Source organism: Doryrhamphus excisus, linkage group LG1 (genome assembly GCF_037039965.1).
Source record: "Doryrhamphus excisus strain RoL-2023G ecotype Guam linkage group LG1, RoL_Dexc_Guam_v1.1, whole genome shotgun sequence".
Taxonomy (NCBI): domain Eukaryota; kingdom Metazoa; phylum Chordata; class Actinopteri; order Syngnathiformes; family Syngnathidae; genus Doryrhamphus; species Doryrhamphus excisus.
The window spans coordinates 19,036,298-19,058,682 of record NC_136357.1 but is presented as its reverse complement, the minus strand read 5'-3'; the positions used below and the strand labels follow the sequence as shown (position 1 = coordinate 19,058,682).

General features: G+C 46.6%; 1 protein-coding gene across 1 annotated transcript in view; it reads right to left on the bottom strand.

Moving 5' to 3' along the window:
• Positions 1-10,453: 10,453 nt before the first annotated feature.
• The window catches only part of nell2a (neural EGFL like 2a), a 117,822-nt gene continuing 105,890 nt past the window's right edge, over positions 10,454-22,385 (bottom strand). Inside the window, exons 16-20 of the mRNA XM_058074907.2 lie at positions 20,605-20,745; positions 17,734-17,927; positions 15,145-15,321; positions 11,565-11,789; positions 10,454-11,060 (exon numbers count right to left, since the gene is read on the bottom strand). Of these exons, the coding sequence (XP_057930890.2) occupies positions 11,019-11,060; positions 11,565-11,789; positions 15,145-15,321; positions 17,734-17,927; positions 20,605-20,745 (779 nt within the window). The 3' untranslated portion in view covers positions 10,454-11,018. The remainder of the gene's footprint in view (positions 11,061-11,564; positions 11,790-15,144; positions 15,322-17,733; positions 17,928-20,604; positions 20,746-22,385) is intronic.

Below are 22,385 nucleotides of genomic sequence, written 5' to 3'. Positions count from 1 at the left end.
TATCTAAAATAGCTAAAAGATCTAAATTATTAGAAAATATATTATTTATAAATTATTATATATTAAGTATCAATAGTAGTATCATTATTATACATACATACATAACTATTATCAATAAATATTATTATTATTATTATTATTATTATTATTATTATTATTATTATTATTATTATCAATTACTTTATTTTATTTTTATTCTCAATTTTAATTTTTGTGTATGGTAGGTGTGTGGCCCCGGGTGGGGCGCCTGATAAGCTCATACGGGAGGGGGGGTCTCGTTTGTGCAGCTTGGGCTCTGGGTGGGGAGGTGCGGTGCTGGGGTGGGGCATTACCTGCTTCCCTCCCTTCGGTAGGGGGATGACTGGGTTGTGGTGGATGTGGGGTGGGCGGGTGGGGGGCTGGCTGTGGGTGCGTGGGTAGCGGGGCGGATAGCGGTGGGGGTGGTGCTCTGTGCGGCGCGGGCCGGGATTAGCGGGGGGCTTGCTTGGGGGGCGGGGTGGTGGGCTCTGGGTTGTGGGGGGGCCTCGACCAAGGGTTGGGGGGTGGGGCTGGCCGGTGGCTCACGGGCGGCCCCTGCTATTTGCCGGTGTCTGGTTGGCCCCTTCTGTCTCCGGTCTGGTGGCGGTCTTCCCGCCTCCGGGGTGTCCTACTCGGCGGGTCCGTGGGTGGATGGGAGATGTGGTGGAGGGTGGGATGGGGGGGGCATTCACTTTTTGCGGCTGTTGGGGTGTCGTCTACCTGGTGGGCTCTGCTGCCTGGTGTGTGTGTCTCTGTCCCGCCCTGGCACTCTTGGCTCACGTGCCCGGGGGGCGGGGTTGGGCTCTTCCCCATGCGGGTCCCGGTTCTCCTGCGGTCTCTGTGGTGTCACTCCCTGGGCTGCCATGGTGACGGATGTGTTGCCGGGGTGCGGTCCCTGCTGTTCTGGTGGTTGTAGGAGCTGCCTCGGGGCGTGTGGCTTGTCCGCGGCTCCTGGTGGTCCGGGGGTGGCGTAGCTGGCACAATCTCTGGTGGGGCCCTCCGGGGGGGAGCTGACTGGCCGCCACGATGGGCTGGGTGGGGCTCGTGGTTGGTCCTGTGGCCCGGGGCTTGCTCCGGGCGGCTGGCTTGCCCGGCTCGGTTGGCCGGTAGTGCGGGGTGGGCGTGTGTGGGGCCCCGATCCTCCCTGCTGCACTGCACCACCTCACATACATGTAGGACTTTGGGGGGTGGCCTGCAACTGGTTTTGCCGGGGGCGAAGGGTTTCCTTGCGGATGCCCTTTTGTCCTCGGCATTCCTCTGGCTTGGTCACCCTTCAATTTTATCCGCACCTTAGACACTCAGTTCTGGGGGGGATCTGGGCAGGCATGGGACCCACCATTGCTCAGCTTCCCTCCACACACACACACACACACACACATACACATACACATACACATACACATACACATACACATACACCACACACATAGGTCAGCCATACGGGGCAGGCCTATTTTTAATTGCACAATCTACACAATACCATCTTCACACACACAGGTGTAGCGGGCTGGACCGGAGAGCCTACTGCCTACCCCCGCGATTGGCCCGCTGGCTGCTGGGGCTTGGCGGCTCGCTCGGGGTGCCCTGGGCTGCAGGATATTTTGGTCTGGTCTGCCTGGCCTTCCTGGGGGTCCCGCTGGAACCAGCTGACGCCGGGGCTTGCCCTGGTGTCATGGTTGGCGCTACCTCCCTGGGTCTGTCCTGGGTCGCGGTACGTGGGTGGAGCGCTGCTGGTTCTGGGGGCGAGGGGGGGGTGGCCCTCCCGGTGGATGGTGGGGTCCGTCGGTGGCCTTGCGCTGGTCTTAACTCCTCGGCTCTGGTGCTTGGCCTCCCCGTGACTTGGAGCTATGGCTCTCCCTCACGGGGGTGAGCTGCCCGGCGGGTGTCGGCCGGCCCAGTGGAGCGCCTCACCACTCGCCTGCTCGCCCCCTCCGCTTGCTCAAATGCGGGCCTCCTCCCCTCACCCGCTCCTTTGTCTGCCACACTGCCGTAGCCCTGATGCCGTGGTCGAGGGGAGTCTGGGGGTGCTATGCCTTGGCGGTCCGTACCTCCCTGGGCTCGGGGCCTGGTTATGGGTCTGGGACCCCTGGGTCCCCCGCCCTGTGATGCCCCGGACGCCCCACCCGGGGACGTCCACAGCATGTGCTTGCATGTGTGTGTATTGAGTGGATGGGGTGTGCATGTGTTTGAGTTTATTTTATGTATTTATTGTTTTAAATACTTAGATAAATAATGATTAGTTTTATTGTAATTATATATATATATATATATATGTATATGTGTGTGTGGGTGTGTATGTGGGTATATGGCCATATAGATATACGGGGGGGGGGGGGGGCTCTGCGGGGGTCTGGCGTAGGGCGTTCCATCTCTACCGCCCGGTCCTCCATGGGGCAGTGTGCCCGGGCCTCTTCTGTCCTGGCCGGGGCGGGCCTGGTTCTGCTTCCTGGGGGTGTGTGGGGGGCGGGAGGCGGTGCCTCCGGCCGTGGACGGGCTCCCTTCCGGCCGGCGGGGGCGCCCCTGTGCCCACGGGTGTGTGGCCTTCGATGCCCTTCTGCCCTAGTGGGGTATGGTCTCCCGCTGGTCTCGGGGGTGCGGCTCTCCTCCGGCCTGCTGGCGCCCTGTTGCCGGTTGGGATTGCTCCTCCATGGCCTCTTGCTGGTCTCTTCGGGGAGTTGCTTCGGGGGCGGGTCTTGGGGAGTCGGCCCTGGCTTTGCCCACACCCACGGGGCCGGAGGATCTCTGGCGGTGGGGGCTTGACCTGGCTGCGCGGGGCGGGGTTTGCTGGGTGGTAGAAGGCAGTCTCTCTCCTTTTGTCATTCTCAGTGACAATTACACATTCACACACTCGCATTCACATACATAACACACCTCCATATGGGCACTCACAGCACATGGGTGCTTCTCTATACAATCTACTATCTTATCCCTGATGTTTATATAGTATTTGTATGCTATTATTACAGTAATAATGATGTCAAGCAGTGAGATTTTAATTACTGTAACCGTATGGTTGCAATTGTGTTTACTATCACGGTTCATGTCTTCATTGTTACTATTGCTACTGGTAAGTTGGACTGTTTCATTTCACTGATATCATCTCCAGTGTGACCCTTAGCCATCATTGACATTTAACTGTTCTGTTTGTCACTGTTGTTGTTTTGGGAATTGTTGTTGCTGCTGTTTTTGTCTCTCCCTCTACTGCCCCCCCCCCCCCCCCCGACCCCACCTTTCTCTTCTCTCCTCTTCTTTTCTGTTCTTCTTCTTGCTCCGGTCCAGTCGCTCCAAATGGCATAACAAAAACATCAAATAACGGCAAATAAAATTTCATGGTACAGGGAAGTTGTAGCCAACACCTTTCCTGACACAGAGCAAATCTGTCTAGCATGTAAGGGCATTTAGATCAACAATACTATCTGCCCCAATGGCTGGACGGGACCGAAAAAAAAAAAAAACTTATTTCATAAAATACACAATTGTTTTAACAGGACAACGGGCACGATTGTGCATCAGTCACTGACGGTGGTTTTTTTTTTGTCTACTTGTTTCGGGTGGTGGCTGGTGATATAAAGTCAGTTGTAAAACTGCTTGTAGTACTGAACACAGTGCTTTTGAGAAAAATACAGTCAGCAAGGCTGACACATTACGTTTATTTCCATGTTTGCAATTTCACACAGCTCATATGCATGAAATAATTATAACATATATTAGTAAATAAAAATAAAGTCTCAAGGAACTCACCCACACTCATAGCTGAATAATAAACAATACATATAATCAATTCATGTCAATTTCAGACTTAAAATAATGTACCGTTTTAAGCCCCTCCCATGTCTGATTAAACCACACCCATTTCCAGTTTATGTTTATCTTTAAACAAGATTTTATTTGTTGGGAAAACCAAAATAACAAATTTTGATAGTTATTTGCTCAATTTTAACATTTCTGAACCAAACTAGACTAAAAGGTAACCCCTCGTTCTAAAATAAAGGCTATACTATAAAGTCAAGAAGTAATTAGGCCTTAAAACCAGGAAAATTATCTAACATGTCGAGAAATTTGATTTTAAATCATTTCAAATTTCATTTGACATAAATCTACACTTGGATGCACGGTTAGCGTGCACGCCACACAGCTAGGAGACCCAAGTTTGATTCCATCCTCGGCCCAAGTTTGCATGTTCTCCCCGTGCATGCGTGGGTTTTCTCCGGGTACTCCGGTTTCCTCCCACATTCCAAAAACATGCTAGGTTAATTGGCCACTCCAAATTGTCCATAGGTATGAATGTGAGTGTGAATGGTTGTTTGTCTATATGTGCCCTGTGATTGGCTGGCCACCAGTCCAGGGTGTACCCCGCCTCTCGCCCAAAGACAGCTGGGATAGAAATGAACAGTAGTACCAGCTTTTGTCCCCCAGCAAATGGATGCACACCTATGTTTTGTAGTCCAAACTGTAACTGCAAAAGTACTGCATTACTAAGAGTAATAAATCATTGTCTTTTCTCATTTTTGAGCTGAGTGCTCCAAGTTGCATTTGCATAAATTGCACGCCACTTTAGGAGCGAGTGCCGTAATTTAATAACAGCCGTATTACTCACAGACAAAAGTGCAATAATGGGATTTGCCTTTGCATTTATCTAAATTCCAATATACTCAGTGAACAACTACGCTATAATATTTTGTAATAAATGGACCCATTACAATAATAAAAAAAAGCTAATCCTTTTGTGGTCAGCAAGAGTGAAAGCTTATGGAGACAGCTGATTAAATGCTGATCTGATTAAATGCTGATTTCTGTGGTAGAAGCTATTGTCTGATCAACTATTCTTTCTCTGAAAGTAGATTTATAATAATGTTGTCATTTTAACATGAGGAAGACATTCCATTCTGCTCAAGCATAAAAGGGGCTTTCATGCGTTGTCATGTAAAAACTACAGTTGGGTATTATTTCCATGTTATCAGATAACGGGGACAAATTGGTACTTTTAAAAAAGGAAAATAAAAAAATGAAATACTTCAGTCATGTCAATGAAAAGAGAAAAAAGTGATGAATTAAATATATGTAATAAATTGTGTCCGTTAAAACAATCCCTGCCCAAAACATCACTTCCTGTTTTGACTCATGTGGAGACTCATGAGGACAGCTTGGAGGAACCAGCAAGTGGCGACAAAGTGGCAGCTAGCAATTGGTGTATTCCTACCAAAAGAAGAAAACTCCAGTACCATTAGCCAATTTAGAAGCATTGCCTTGCTCACCGTGGAGGGGAAGATATTCTTCTTCATCCTGGCAAGGAGGATGACCAACTTCATCATGGCAAATGAGTACATCCATACAAGCTGCCAGAAGGCTGGAATCCCTGGTTTCCCTGGATGCATTGAGCACTCCTCCATGATTTGGGAACAAATCCAGCAGGCAAAGAGGGAAAAGCGGGACCTGCATGTCGTGTGGCTAGATGTCGCCAATGCATACGGTTCAGTGCCACATAAGTTCATAGACTTGGCCTTGGACTTCTTCCATGTTCCAGAGTACATAAAGAACATCATCACCAATACTTTGACAACCTGCACATGTGCGTTCCGCTGGAAGGCTGCACAACTGGTTGGCAACGGCTAGAACGAGGAATGGCCATGGGATGCGCCATCTCCCCTATCCTGTTTGTGACAGCCTTCCAAGTTAAACTCAGAGGGGCCAGGCAGGTCGTTGGAGGGATCAGGCTATCGTCAGGAGGGAGGCTTCCACCACTAAGGAGCTACATGGACGACGTCACAACCATCCTTCAGACAGCGCCATGCACAACACAACTCCTTGAGCGTTTTGACCAGCTGATCACATGGGCGAGGATGAAGGTAAAGGCAACAAAATAAAGAAGCCTGTCAATAAGGAAAGGAGCCCCCCAAGTCAAGATCACCTTTGTGGTGGGAGGAGAACCAATTCCACAGCTCGCTGAAAAGCCACTCAGGAGCCTGGGGAGGCGGTATACTGTGGACTTGTCTGACAGACAGATGGGAAGGCAGGTTAAACAAAACTTGCCGAAGGGCTGGCAAGGATAGACAAAGCCAGCTGCCAGGGAAGCACAAGGTGTGGTGCTACCAGCACACGCTATACCAACGTGATGTGATGCGTGATGTGGCCACTTAAGATCTGCCAGATCCCCATTTCAGAGGTCAGCAAGATGGACGACCTAACCAACAGATACATCAGGATCAGAATCAGAATCAGAAATGGTTTATTATTATTTATGTATGATCAAACACATTCTAGGAATTTGTTTTGGTATAGTAGGTGCATACACATCTATTAAAAAAGAATGAAAAATACAAAATATGAAAATACAAAATATACAGAATAACAGTATAAATATATGTACACAGTCTGTTTTTGTTTGTTATTCCGGAAGCGCAGTCTGATTGTTTTTCCTAAGAGTCCAAACTGAGCGTTAATGTGGCAGGATGAGGCAGAGGTGGGGTGTGAGGAGTGTCAGGTGGGGTTCCGGGCCTTGTTGATGAGGCTGACAGCAGACGGGAAGAAACCTTTCTTGTGGCGTGAGGTTTTGGTCCTGATGGACCGCAGCCTCCTGCCAGAGGGGAGCGTCTCAAAGAGTCTATGTCCGGGGTGACAGGGATCGGCCACAATCCTTTCTGCACGCCTCAGGGTCCTGGAGGCGTGCAGATCCTGGAGGGACGGGAGATTGCAGCCAATCACCTTCTCTGCAGACCGAATGACACGCTGCAACCTGCCTTTGTCCTTAGCAGTGGCAGCAGCGTACCAGATGGTGATGGAGGAGGTGAGGATGGACTCAATGATGGAGGCGTAGAAGTGCACCATCATTGTCTTTGGCAGGCTGAATTTCTTCAGCTGCCGTAGGAAGTACATCCTCTGCTGTGCTTTCTTGATGAGGGAGCTGATGTTCGGCTCCCACTTGAGGTCCTGGGAGATGATGGTACCCAGGAAGCGGGAGGACTCCACAATGTCAATTGTAGAGTCACAGAGGTGATGGGGACAGGAGAGGCTGAGTTCTTCCTGTTGTCCACAACCATCTCCACTGTTTTTAGGGCGTTGAGCTCCAGGTTGTTCAGGTTGCACCAAGTCGCCAGATGGTCAACCTCCCACCTGTAGGCGGACTCGTCACCGTCAGAGATGAGTCCGATGAGGGTGGTGTCGTCCGCAAACTTCAGGAGCTTGACAGACTGGTGACTGGAGGTACAACTGTTCGTGTACAGGGAGAAGAGCAGAGGAGAAAGAACGCAGCCCTGGGGGGATCCGGTGCTGATGGTTCTTGTATCGGAGAAGTGTTTCCCCAGCTTCACACACTGTTTCCTGTCAGACAGGAAGTCTGTAATCCATCTGCAGGTGGAGTCACACAGACACAGATGCGACACAGAGTCCGGTCCAGCTGCTTTCCGGAGGTTCTGTCTCCTGAAGAGTTTGTTTACGTCTCTCTCGTGGATGGAAAGAGTCGTCACTGAGGTGGGTGAGGAGGGGGAGGGGAGGGCCATTAAGGCAGGTCTTGGTGGAGATGGCTGGAGCTGGAGCTGTTGGAAGGTGTCGAGGGGGATGGTTGCTGGACTGTCCTTTTGTCTTTCAAAGCGGCAGTAGAACTCGTTCAGGTCGTTGGCTAGGCGTCGATCGTTGATGGAGTGGGGGGCTTTAGGCTTGTAGTTGGTGATCTGCCTGAGCCCTTTCCAGACAGACGCAGAGTCGTTAGCTGAGAATTGGTGTTGGAGCTTCTCAGAGTACAGTCGTTTAGCCTCTTTCACCGCCTTGCCAAACTTGTACTTTGACTCTTTGTACTTGTTTTTGTCGCCACTCCTGAAGGCCTCCTCCTTCGCCAACCTTAAATGTCTGAGTTTGGCTGTGAACCAGGGTTTGTCGTTGTTGTAGCTCACCCTGGTGCGTGATGGAACGCAGCAGTCCTCACAGAAGCTGATGTAGGACGTCACAGCGTCTGTGTACTCATCCAGACTGTTGGTAGCAGTCCTGAACACATCCCAGTCAGTGGAGTCCAAACACGCCTGGAGATCCTCCACAGCCTCACTGGTCCACTTCCTTGATGTCCTCGCTACAGGTTTGCAGAGCTTTAGTTTCTGCCTGTACGCGGGAATCAGGTGGACCATGATGTGGTCAGAGAGTCCCAGAGCAGCACGGGGGACCGCGTGATAAGCATCCCTGACTGTGTAGCAGTGATCCAGAATATTCTCCTCTCTGGTCGGGCATTTGATGAACTGTTTGTATTTAGGGAGTTCGTGGGTGAGGTTGCCTTTGTTAAAGTCACCAAGGACAATAACTAAGGAGTCCGGGTAGGTCCGCTCCACACACAGTATCTGGTCGGCGAGCATGCGCTGTACGTCCTGCACGTTGGCCTGCGGCGGGATGTAGACGCCAACCAGAATGAATGAAGCAAACTCACGGGGTGAATAAAAAGGCTTGCAGTTAATGGTGAAAGATTCCAGGTCAGGAGAACAGTGCTGCTGGATCACTGTCACATCGTTGCACCAACCACTGTTGATATAGAAACAGATTCCTCCACCTTTAGTTTTGCCGGAAAGTTCCATGTCTCTGTCCGCGCGATGGAGTTGAGAGCCAACTCAAGGATGTGGATGGGATTACCTCGCTGCTTCTCAGATGCAGGCCTCTTTGGAAGGAGCATGCTGGAGCTCCCTTTGAAATCCATCAGTCTCAGGTGCAAGCAGGAGAAGGCACGCCTTGTACTTGAGATGAAGGACTCTGCTGACCATCTAATAAGGAGTGCAAGTCCCAATCCGCACAGGCCATAAATGGAAGGCACCTGCTGAGGTAGAGAACGCCATCTCCACCCTGCAGCTCAAAGAGGCGATGGGGTCAAACCAGATAGGTCCCACTGGCCTAGGCTGGGCTGTGCCGCAACAGTTCTGGTCCAAAGCTACCATGAGGCAGAGGAAGACCATGGTGGTGGACAAAGTCACCACGGTGGAGCAGGAGCACTTCCGCATAAAGTCGATATCCCAGGGCAGCCAAGGAGCGTGGACATGATTGAAAGCTAGTGTGCAGAGGCGCAGCTGGGCAGACATCTGGAGGACACCATGGAGCAGACTAAGCTTCCTGATCAGAGCAGCCTATGAAAGCCTCCCATGCCCCCGGAACCTCACTCAGTGGTTCAGGAGTGAGGTAGGCTGTCCTCTGTGCAGTACCACCAAGGAGCCTCCAGCACATCCTTTCAAGCTGGCAGAGCACCTTGAAAGATGCAGGGTGGCTGCAAACCGCAGCCAGACAATAGTAAGGCCGGCGCTTGCTGCTTTCGTCAAGCCAGGCGAAAAGACAACTGGTGTTCCCAAGAGAGATCATGACAACTACTCTCAGACCAGATATTGTCATGTGGTCTGCAGTGGAGAGATCAGTCCACTTGATGGAACTAACCATCCCCTGGGAAGAGGGCATGACATCAGCCCATCAGAGGAAACACCTCAAATACAGCAGAGAGGCTGACTGGAAGGCCAGGGTATATCCTGTGGAGGTCGGAAGCAGGGGCTTTGTTGGCAAGACGGCAGTCCAACTGCTCCACAGTGCTGGGATGACAGGGACAAGCCTGCGGAAAGCGGTGAAGGAGCTGGGAGAGGACGTTGAGAAAGCAAGCTGCTGGCTGTGGCTCCGGAGGAAGGAAAAAGGACGGGGGCTAACAGGGAGGGAGAGCTGCAGGGAGTGGCGGGGACGTCCCAATACGCCGCTGCCCCCCCCACCGGGAGATGTACTGGCATAGGGGGCGAAACATCTGTGAATGGTGGCCTCCAGCTGATGACCCTGCAGCTGCCTGCATCTGCACCGGAGGGAGTGCGACAGGCCGGAAGGTCGAAGCAGGAACCAACCGCTGACCTGTGCAACAATCTGCCTATTTGTGTGCTGCATAAGTTTGGCCCCATGAAATCCATTTCATTTTTTATTAGCAGTGGAAAAGTTGTTGTTCATTTTTGACATCCTGTTCTTTACAGGATGAGGATACTGTACAGGATACTTTCCTGATGTCCTATTAATGGAACATTACTGACACCTAGTGACCAACGTCTTTTAATGCGCCTGCTGAATGCTGTACTGAATGCTTCTACTGTATTTCTATTTTACTTCTTGTAGCCATTTTTTTATGCTTGATAATGTTTCATTTAGGGAATTGTAAGACAAATAATAGGTCGTATTCAACCGTGAAAAAGCAATGAGTGAAGAAACGGGAAGTGGCGAGAGATTACCGTATTTCTCCACCCGTTCCCCACATTTTGGTGGAAATCGGCCAAGTTTGTGTTTATCTTAATCGTCAGTGGTATCAATTATCAGTCAAAGGGGCAGCAACTATTGTAGCGCTAGAAACGGGAACAAATATGGAGGAGAAGTGTACAAGAAAGGTTACGTCAAGCTTCCAAATCCTACAAAACAGGATGTGTCAAATAAACAAAGAGATCCTACAAAGGTGTTAAATGTAAATGGAAATACTTTATTTCACTATTGCACAATAACAAGCTTGGAAAAAGCAAAAAGTGGACTAAAAAGCTACAAAGCACCACATAATACTGTCAACTGGTAAGTGTGGCAAAGGAACACTAACAGGTCCCAAGAGGGACTCATCAACACTACCGTCTTGTACAGTCCAATCAGGAAAATAAAGGAGCACAGTCATGCCAGTTAATATTCATATGTTACAAGCTCAAGTGGGGTGGCGAGTGAAGTCCATCATCATCATCATCATCATCACATTAGCTATCTTACATGTTTGGTAGAAAGATGAGAAAAAAACCTGCTTGTGTTTTTATGAATGGGACCAAACCTGCTGGCATTTCCAATAAAAACAATCAAGGATGACTGGATGAATTATCCTGATAAGAACACGAGGAGGAGGACACGTCCGTGTGGCCCAAACAATCCTGACGAGCCGCACCTTGATGATATCAGTGAGGGGACGGCAATAGAGGCGGAGTTGATTTTTTTTTTTTTTTGTTTAGTATTTTCCATGAGGGAGAATGCTGTACCGGTGCCCCCCCCTAAAGGCACATGGGGTCCACTGAGCAACAGATGTGTCCGTTCTGTGAACGAGAAAGCAGATGGCGTTGCACAAAAAGCTGGACGTCTCATCTAGTTATATAGCTGGAACCTCCAAAGTCAAACACCATGGCCACTTGTTGCTAGGCAGAATTCCTGTGTTTCACACGATGGAGAAAGGACAGGGAAAGGTGGGCGGAACGCAGAAATCTCATACTGAACCGCAGACATTTGTACATTATTTTCTGTCATCACAGTCAATGCAAAGCAGAAACCAGTGATGATAACCATAGAACATTTTGATGATGAAACTTAAGTGGCACGCTCTGTCCTGGCTCCCATATGTTGACCATATGTTGAGGCTGCACAAGCAGTCAAAGATGTTTTAATGTTATGTTTTTTAATTATTATTATGTGTACATCACTGTTAACTTGTATGATAATTCCTGTTACATAAAGCAAAGTTTCTGATGGCCACAGTTTGACCCCGGTACAGACTAAGTCTGTGTGTGTTGGACTTCGGAGGTTCCCGTGGGTTCTAGTGGTACCTTGCACTGGCACAGGGTGCACTCGGTGCCGTGCTTGATCCAGGAGGAGCCGCTGAAGCGTGAGATGTGGTGCTCGTCCGTGCAGGTTTTGGTGATGTCGTTGCGGATGGTGTCGGCCAAGCAGGGGTCGCTGACGCATCGGGGGCAGCACTCGCCCTCGGGTACCACCGTGAACTCGCAGTCGACGGGGGGGCACGACAGCGGCCAGCAGTCCACCTGCCCCTGCTGTTGGGAATTGAAACATTACTCCACCTTTCTTTACATTCCCTTCTTATCCTGGGGAGGAAAATATGCCCCAGTGAGTACTATTCTACTTTTTGATAGGGTCTCGATGATGCAAAATGCAGTTTTTAAATGAAACATTTTTGTTATTAAGAAAAGTATCTCAATATCTCAATAAGATCCAGGTCAGGACTTTGACTACGCCACTCCAAAGTGTAAAAACTATAACTAGTTATAACTATAACTATATATACAGTTATAGTTACTGTAACTATTAATTAGAAATCCCACATTTTTTAAATGTTTCATGCTAACTGTGATTTGTCCTACTTTTTGACAGTCACTGAATGTACCATCCGACCAAAGAGGGCTGTATGGATGTATTTGGATGTATTTGGATGTATTTTCCACCTTTTACTTTCACCTCATACTTGCTCCCAAATGCTGATACTATGTGGGAATGCATCAAGGTAAGAGTGGATGACTTTGAGTGCTAATGTGCATCATTGTGGTACACAACCTCTCTGAAAAAAGCTCTGTATTCATTGAGTGCTTTTCATTTGATGTTGTTCCTGACATAGTTTTATACAAGACGTCATAAATGGGATCAATCACATGACTATAATGGACGTGTGTTTTACTCAGATGTTGAAAATCTCCCCCTAGCTAGTTTGAAGCTAAATCGCTAATGCTAGCACAACACTGGACTTCAGCCATCACTTGACAGCCCATCAGCCGGTAGACATTTTAATAGTTATAATAGTTGATAGTTAATGCAAAATGCTGATGTATGCTAAAGTCAGAGCTAGTGTGTTGCGGTGAGGCCTCCCATTGGAATATCCTTTATATATCCTTATATCTTTCAGTCCCAAAACAATCTGATCTCCAGTAAGGAGAATCCTCTCAAAGCCTAACCTGGAAGACGCCATTGTGGTGTGCGGTGTTGTGGTGTGAGTCTTTTCCAGCGTAATTCCAATGGGCTGTGTTTCATCTTATAGGTGGAATATGCTGGCCATTGGAAAACAATCTGTGGGCCACAAATGGGCCGCACTTTGGATCCCCTGGTGTCGCTGAAAGAAGAACAAACGATCCCACAGTGGAAATGATTCGTGCGTCATTGAACAGACGCAGCCGGGACAAGGTGGCGTGTAAAGCGTGACTTTGGCATTTATGTCTCCGTGGTGACATGTAAGGATGTGCAGATTTATTGGGAATCACTTATTGGCTGCCTCCACATTCTTGGAACAACAGAAGAAGCTGAAAGCAAATGCAGGGAAATCCATGTGTGGAAGATTCATATATAGAAGAAATAGACTACAAGGTAACCCCCCTCCCACCTCCCCCACACACACAGTTCTTCTTGCTCTGTTGACCTTGAAAGAATCACTCGGAAAAAAAATGCCTTGCTCCATCAAAGCAGCCAAAGCACAGAAGGTCATTTGAATTCTTGTTACATCTCACTAATGACTTACTCTTTCCGCTCTGACGCTGAGATGAAAACTCGTATTTATTTTCTTCTCCTTGAACACTCGCTGTTCAGTTCACAACGTTTCTCCTATTCAATCATTTCCTTGGAGACCAAGAGCATTTGTTGCCGCAACCAGAGCTTTTCTTCCAGTATGGACCTAAAGCAGGAGTGTGCAGCCCGTGGGTACGCGGCACATTCTAACAATATTATTTCCGAGAAAATAACAACATCCAAACTTGAAAAATCTGATGTCGTTTTACAAAAACAAAGTCTACATGTTAAGATATTATAATATTTTTTTTATTTTATGAGAAAAAGTGGTTATAATATTACAAGTTCATTCTTGTAGCATAAAGGTAAAATATTAAAACAAAGAAAGTTGTTTGGCCAAAAGTATATAAAATATTATGAGTAACAAACAAAGCAACAAATTTTGGAAAATTTGGTTGCGTAAAAATAATTGTTACAGTAAATGTTGCCAAATATAGAAGTCGAATCACATGAAAAATTTACTCAAATAAAGTTGAATTAGTTAGAAGATTAAAAAATAAAAACCCTAAAAAATACTAAAAGCAAATACAAATCTAAATGACTAAAAGAAAATGTGAAAAAAAATCAAACAAAAATAACTTCAAAATGTAAAAAATAATAAAATTTAATAAAAGTAATGACTTACATACAAAACACAAAAATAAGCAAAATAATTAAAAATCTATACATGAAAGCCAAAAACTAAAAAGCTAATAAAAATCAACAATGACTTAAAAACATGAGACATAATGACTTCAAAGTTAAATAAATAACAATAAACACAAATAAAATTGACTTCAATAAAAGTATAACAAGTTCATTCATTTTCTACCGCTTTTTCCTCACGAGGGTCACGAGCCTATCCCAGGTGTCTTCGGGCGAGAGGCAGGGTACACCCTGAACTGGTCGCCAGCCAATCACAGGGCACATATAGACAAACAACCATTCACACTCACATTCATACCTATGGACAATTTGGAGTGGCCAATTAACCTAGCATGTTTTTGGAATGTGGGAGGAAACCGGAGTACCCGGAGAAAACCCACGCATGCACGGGGAGAACATGCAAACTCCACACAGAGATGGCCGAGGGTGGAATTGAACCCTGGTCCTCTCTGAGGACCAGCTGTGAGGTCTGTGCGCTAACCACTAGACCGCCGTGCCGCCAGTATAGCAAGTTGATCAACAGAAATAAAATAACTAAATTAAAAGCGTTTAAAAATCTTACATCATAATATAGCAGGGATGCTATTTTATCAGCCAATTCCCATAAACACTTATGAGAATAAAGTCAAACTATTAAGGGTAAAATGTCAAACATTTATGAGAATAAACTATGTTATTATTATTATTATTATTATATAGAAAAGAAGACGATAGATGGATGGATTACATAAGATTAGGAGGAAAAGTCATGTCATTTTAGTAGCACAGACCTGAAATATTAGATAATTTTTTTTTCAAAAGTCTTAACTTTATGAGAGGGGCAGCATGGTGGACGAGTGGTTCGCATGTAGGCCACACAGTTGGGAAGACTTGGGTTTGAATCTCCGCTTGGGCATCTCTGTGTGGAGTTTGCATGTTCTCCCCGTGCATGCGTGGGTTTTCTCCGGGTACTCCAGTTTCCTCCCACATTCCAAAAACATGCTAGGTTAATTGGCCACTCCAAATTGTCCATAGGTATGAATGTGTGTGTGAATGATACTATATATGAAAAACTGTAAAAATTCCAAATCATCTCAATGAAGGCTCCTTACCGCCATGACAACAATGGTTCTGTTGCCGCCGTGTCGTGCGACACATTTATGACTAAATGATCATGTGGTCGGAGCAGCTACAGTATGTTTCCATTTTACTTACCAGGCACTGGCACTGCTGGCAGTTCTCCACCCAAGTGTCACCGCTGCCGTAAGTCACAGCACCGTTCTGGTGCAGGCACTGGCTGCTCAGTCGAGGGTCGCACTCGGGGCAGCAGAAAAGGTCGGCGCTGGGGTTGTCGCAGTCACACACCATCCTGCGGCACATCACTTGGCCAGCCTGAGGAAGAGGAGGAGAAAGTTGAAGGCTGTATTGGGTACATGGATGGAAATGGAGAACAGGATATTCATGTTTACATACACTCAAAAATACACGCAGTCACCTCAGTCTTATCAGTACAGTAAGGGGTGTACGTGTATACACCGCTGATGTACGTGTATACACCCCTGATGTACGTGTATACATCCTTCCTTTATTTCAGTTCATTGGTTCCAAACCAGGCTGCACGGCGGAGAGTGGTTAGCACGCAAGTCTGACAGCTAGGACACCGGAGTTCAATTCCACGCTCAGCCATCTCTGTGTGGAGTTTGCATGTTCTCCCCGTGCATGCGTGGGTTTTCTCCGGGTACTCCGGTTTCCTCCCACATTCCAAAAACATGCTAGGTTAATTGGCCACTCCAAATTGTCCATACGTAGGTATGAATGTGAGTGTGAATGGTTGTTTGTCTATATGTGCCCTGTAATTGGCTGGTCACCAGTCCAGGTCTCGCCTGAAGACAGCTGGGATAGGCTCCAGCACCCCCGCAACCCTTGTGAGGATAAGAGGTAGAAAATTTCAGGTTTGCACGTTTGGAAGTGAGCCCTGAAAGACGTTTGGGGTGGCTCAAAATGCTCGGTTTCAAAAGGTGTGGTAAAACTGCCCCTTTGTGATGTCACAGAGGAGTGGACTTCCTTATATGGCCGTGGCTGTAGGCCAGATAAGATCTCTGCCCCCAAGCTCTACTTCCGTGTTTACGTCGATACCAATGGCTCGTTAGGGAAAGGTCCATGAACATGGGCCACTATGCAGCTGGACTAGCCAACATCTGGCTGAAGCCCTACGCCTTTCCAACGTTACTTGGTCATGTGGAAGAGTCAGAAGGGCAAGTAGTAAGTAAGTAAGAATTTATCAGCGTCCTAACTGTGTTTATTTTGTCCAAGTCCTGGAGCAAAAGTGCTTGTCTATGTAGCATTATAGAGTGTGCACACAGGGACTGGGCTTGCTAATAGCCGTTTCCCAATTTACAACAATTAGTGGCTCTACCCAAGTTTTTTCACACTGGTAGTTACCGATGCTGAAGAAAATCAAACTCTAAAATGCTAAAGCTACTTAGAGAGACGTCTTGAAATAACCTTTTTTCTTGAGAAACTTGAGCCTGTCCAAGGATGATTTGGGATCCAACACATATGGCTGAATGTTAAAGCTGACATTTTAAAAAGATACATCACCTTTTATGATCAACTCCTACACTGTTTATCAACTCCTATAATATTGACTTTGTAATTGTACCATTGGGAGGTCATTCAGCACTCGGGAGTGTGACCAACCACAGCGGAATGGGGGGGGGGGATTAAAACAGATCATTTCTGCAGGGAGCAACAACATCCAAAAACTACTGATGAATGGGTGAAGATTCTGGAAGAACGAGAAAGCTTTGTGTGCTAGTTATTAGTTTATGTAAACTAGGGCTCTAATTTGGTAGACCAGGCACGGGGGGGGCACACCTTCACCATATGCCTCCATCTGTCCTCAGTCCAGTTCCTTGATGTCTGACCTTCTTTTCCGCCCCCCTTTTGTCGCCCCATCCTCTTAGCGTCCAGCTGGGGCCTCCCCAACAATAACGTGTTTACCTCTGGACTCCGTCAAGCCGCTCAATGCCACTAATTTGACAGGCAGCTCTTCAATCTCTGCTATCAATTAATGCGCCTCTTTTCCATTAGGGAGCCACTTGTGCCCCCACTCCTTTGTAATCAAATGAATCATTTGCTGCTTGATCGTTCACCACCGACGCTAATCTGTTGTAATCACCTTCCACTTCTTCCACTTGGCATTCGCTTGGGGGAAATACGGGACAGTCGTGAGGATGACAATCAGTTTGAAATGAAATCAACTCTGCACACATTTTGCTACTTGCTAAAAAAATGGCTTATGCATCAATTCTCTCCTCATCTTTATGGGTCAGAAGTGGACTGAGGGTTGGTGTGTTTGTCTGAGGGGAGGAGACCTCCAGCTGTGGACGTGTCCCTGTGGTGCAATTGGCCAGCGTGCTTGGCTGTTAAGCGAAAGGTTGATGGTTTCATCCTGGTCCTTCATGCTTGTATGTCTCACATACAGAAGAAGCAGTAGCATCATGGATCAGGAACTAAAAGACGCTTTCCCTAACATTGTTGTTTTTGTCCTGGTTGTTGTTCTAAATGTCGCTGATTGTTTCATGGGGACGGGACAGAGGGGACAAAACAAGTTGACATTTGCTGCTGATTGGCCCGGCAGGGGAACACATCATTCTTCTTCATTGTTCAGATGCTTGGCATTGAGAGACAAAGACACAAGCATCTCCCCTCTGGCACTCTGCCTCATGTCATGGCTCAAATACCTGCAAAGCGGGACATTCAACAACCCAAGTCAACCCAATCCCTTCTCTTCGTTCTTACCTGGCACGAGCACACGGAGCAGCGGTCGCTGTCCAGCACCCACACCTGCCCGCTGTGTTTGACCCTGTTGTCATGGATACAATCGCCGGTGCAGTTGTGTCCGTGGGGGCAGCGGCAGTCGTAGCCTCCTTCCAGGTTGAAGCACACGGTGTCGTTGGCGCAGGTGTTCCTGCCCGTCTTGCACTCATTGATATCTGAACTCGGTGGGAAAGAAGACGTTGCTGTTGATGCCCACAATGGAAGTACGAATGACTAGGGATTCGAAGTTAGGGATTGGATACGCAACTACACAATAACTACATCAAATTTGATGTAAAGGGATATTAATATTGGAAATATGAGCCATTATGTCAATCACAAATAATACACAGATAAAAATCTCCCAGTTTTTTGTATGTTTAATGCAAACAGCGTTTTGTCCCACTTTGGTTGATGGTCCTTGAAGTACGCGTCATCCAATGTTGCACGCTTTGAGTACTATGGAGTTCTATACTGTATTTTTACCATTTGACTTTCACCTCGGTGGGAATGGTTGTTTGTCTATATGTGCCCTGTGATTGGCTGGCCACCAGTCCAGGGTATACCCCGCCTCTCGCCCGCAGAAAGCTGGGATAGGCTCCAGCACCGCCCGCGACCCTCGTGAGGATAAGCGGTAGAAAATGAATGAATGAATTAATGAATTTCACCTCATATTTGGTCCCAAATGCTGATACTATGTGGGAATCCATCAGTGTAGGATTTGAATGACCTTATTGAGTACTAATGTGTACATTTGTGGTACACAACCGCTCTGAAAACAAACTCCAGGTTCATAGTGATGTATGGTGGCTCCATAGTCATACAACAATACATAATGAATACAATCAATGCCATTGCTATAATGTATGCACGTTTTGCTGACGTGTTGGGTGATGTGATGAATGATGATGTGTCACTCTCCTGGTGACTAGCTAGTGTGCTGCTAATGCTATTCACATCCACTATTCTTGCACCTGTCACTCAAAGGGACTGCCAAGATGGAGTCACGAGTAGAGTGGTGAGCAGTATTACAGGAAGTGTCTACAACGTGTTCGTCTAGAACAGGGGTCGGCAACCTTTACTATGAAAAGAGCCATTTTACCCCCTTGCACACTAAAGAAAACTAACCTGGAGCCGCAAAACATATGTTTAAAACAATTAGGGAGTATCAAAGTAGTTCAGATAACAAAAGACGAGTTGGAGTACTCTTGCTAGTATTGGAGATAAACTTACATAAATATATGTGTAAAGTACAGTAAACTTACCTGATTTGTTTACTCTGGCGCAAACAAGTTCCCATGCACCAGTTTTTTTTAAAAATGATCTCTAATATATTTTTTGGAATTATCAAGTAGTTCTGGGAAAGTATTACTTCACCATTCAGTGGTGCCCAGCCAATCACAGGGCACATATAGACAAACAACCATTCACACTCACATTCATACCTATGGACAATTTGGAGTCGCTAATTAACCTAGCATGTTTTTGGAATATGGGAGGAAACCGGAGTACCCGGAAAAAAACCCACACATGCACGGGGAGAACATGCAAACTCAGGGTGGAATTGAACTCGGGTCTTCTAGTTGTGAGGCCTGCGTGCTAACCACTCGAACGCCGTGCAGCCCATGGTAAAGTATTACTTATTTTCCTTCATGTTTACTTGTGTGAGAGAGAACTGAATAGCATCCTGTCTGCTGTCAGAACTCAGTCAGGATGCATTCATGGTCTCACACAAAGTTGGATTTTTTAAAACTCATTACAAACACATGCATTTTCCCCACTCGGGTGTTAAAAAATATTCAAACATTGCAAAGGGAGCCACAACAAAGAGGCTGAAGAGCCACATGCGGCTCTGGAGCCGCAGGTTGCTGACCCCTGGTCTAGAATGTTGGAAGCTCGCGTGGTGACAGCTGACATGTTGACTTTTTGAAGGCCAAAAGACAGTTTGGGTATTTAGCGTAATAAAGTTGAGCAGAAAGATATTACATTCAAAAAGACCAATCATTTTCATTCATTGCTTTCATAAACAACAACTTCTCCCTTTACTATTATTTTGAAAATAAAGTCAATGCAAGTGCTGCTGTACCTCAAAACCTTTACTTCACAAGATAAATAATATCATCAGGAAGTAACAAAAAAAACAAGCAATATGCCTCTGCTGGTCAAAGATCCTCTATATTGCAGGAGTGCTCAGTTGTTTTTAAGAACAGACTGCGAGAAGAGTGCTCCTGTCTTATTGAAAATATTTTTGCAGCAGGTCCTTAAAACCAGCAGAGTACTTCTCTCTTACTTCTGTCTTAAAAACCGAGCGCTCAGGTCATATAGAGGAACTTGGATTAGCATTTTTGTAGTAGATCCTCAATAACAGCAGAACACTTCCATCATTTAGAGGATCTTGGCCGGCCAGTTATGCAGTAGGTTCTTAAAAAGAGCTGAGCAGCCCCGTTACAAACAGTAGATCATCTTTGACTGGCATTGTTGCAGAAGGTCCTTCATTACTGTATGGCTCTCCTGAGGAGCTTTAACTGGCGGTTTTGTAGATCCTACAAAACAGCGCTCTTATCATATAGATGTTGGATGACTGCTGATTTAGATTGTGACACTTAAAAAGAGTAGGCCCTTAAAAACATCAGAGCACCCCAGTTAATGGAGGATTTTGGACCTGTGTTCTGAAGGACCCACCTCAAAAAAGTTTGAAAGTGAACTTGCAGGCTGGTCTGACGTCATTCACAAGCCTGATTTGGCCTTTGGGTCGGCAGTTGAATATCCTAAGCAAGCGTATGCATTTCCCGGCCTGCACGTGTGATATCTTAGTCAGGACAGGAGGGGAAAGTAGAGGAAAGGTCCACTCACCGACACACGACTCCCCGTTGGCAGAAAACAAGCCGTTGTCATGGTAGCCGTCACGGCACTCACAGTGGTACCAGCCAGGCAAGTTGACACAAGTGGATCTACTGTCGCACGCCACAAAGCCGTCCGCACACTCGTCAATGTCTGAGGAGGAGGAGAAGAATGTGATGGGATGATGCATGTACGGCTGAAACCGATGCGTGCTTATCAATCTTCTATGCTCCAGATGCCGTCAAATGGCGTCAATGTGATGAAATTCCACCAACACGCTCATAAAATGCTGGAAATGTTTTTGAGCTGCAGGGGAAAAAGCCTTCTAACAGCATGGGAGAGCTTTACTTCTACAAAGCTTCACTTGGAGAAGCACTTGACTTGGATGCTATCCTCTCAAGTTTCCCCATCGTTTTCACTCTCCCCATCTTTCATCCCTCTTCTTTTATTTGTAGCGGAAATGTCACTGCATTTGGAAGCACAGCCAAAAAAAACATGTTGACGCCGACCAACTCATCAATTCCCGTCTCCTTATTACTGGGCAGTGATGGGGAGGTTGCCAATGAAACGGCTTTTAGAGCCGGCTCCTTCAACTGTCGTTTGTCCGTTGCATCTGAATCCCAACCGGCCAAATCTGTTACCTGTTACCTATGATTGTGTAACGGTTTGTTTTCCACCTCCTCTCTTTCTACAGCATTCAGTTTTTGGTCTTTTGGTCTTTTTGTTGTACTTTTATGGACTGTCATTGTTCTCTTCTTGCGCCTCTTTTGTTATATGTGAGTGTCTCTCTGCATGTTGGGATCCAAACCCCGGGCCCACAATGAGGTGTTATACTGTAGGAATCACAGCAGCTGAAACATATCGTCCACCATTTTGTAATATTTATTTTCATTGCCTTTGTCACAAAAGGACGATGCGCAAATGGGCTGAATTGACGAAAGATGGCGTTTTATACAGAGACTTAGACTGACTGACAGGAGGCTTCACTTACTCGGTTCATTTTGCTGGAAACACACACGGGTGTTGAGACCGATGCACAGACTGAACTCTCCAGACAGAAAAGGAAAACAAACACGCTTACACGTCAATATATCTTTGCCAGCAAAATGAATGTGGTTAATTGATGATCATGACAGGCCTAATTTAACAACTATTTCCGTAAGAACAAAACACTCAGTGAAGGCCTTTGGGAGCCCACTGATGTTGACACCAAAATACAGCCAGACCTCGGTTTCCTATGAGGTACCACTGTACACTGCATATTTTGCCACATATTTTCACTTCATGTATTGTATTCTGTATAATATGCAGCATATACGTGGTTTACTACTCACTGTACTGTATACCATTTCTATATAAAGCATTCATTCACTTCCAAGAACATACGACAGGAAATGATGCTGCACCAGTATTTCATTCAAGTAAGAGACTGTCCCATGTGACAAGTGTGTGTGGGTTTGGGGGGGGGGCTAAAGCGGGCTGCAGTGTCCTCCACCCGCCGCCTAGCCAGCAATGGGATTTATTGGCTAATGAGCTCCCAGGCTTTTCATAGAACATCTGCAGCAGATGTAGTGTTAATCAAATGTGCCACAAATGACTTTATCTATTTAAAAGTTACCTCAATTTGTCTTATGCCTAAGTGGTTAAGTTCTTTGCATGGAAGGTGGAAACAGGCAGCAGAATACCGCCAGAGAACCATAATACAGCCAACAAAGATGCAACGAAACGCATCAAACACAAGTACAGCTCTGGAAAAGTATATTTTAGAATCATCTTATGAATTCTAAATATTG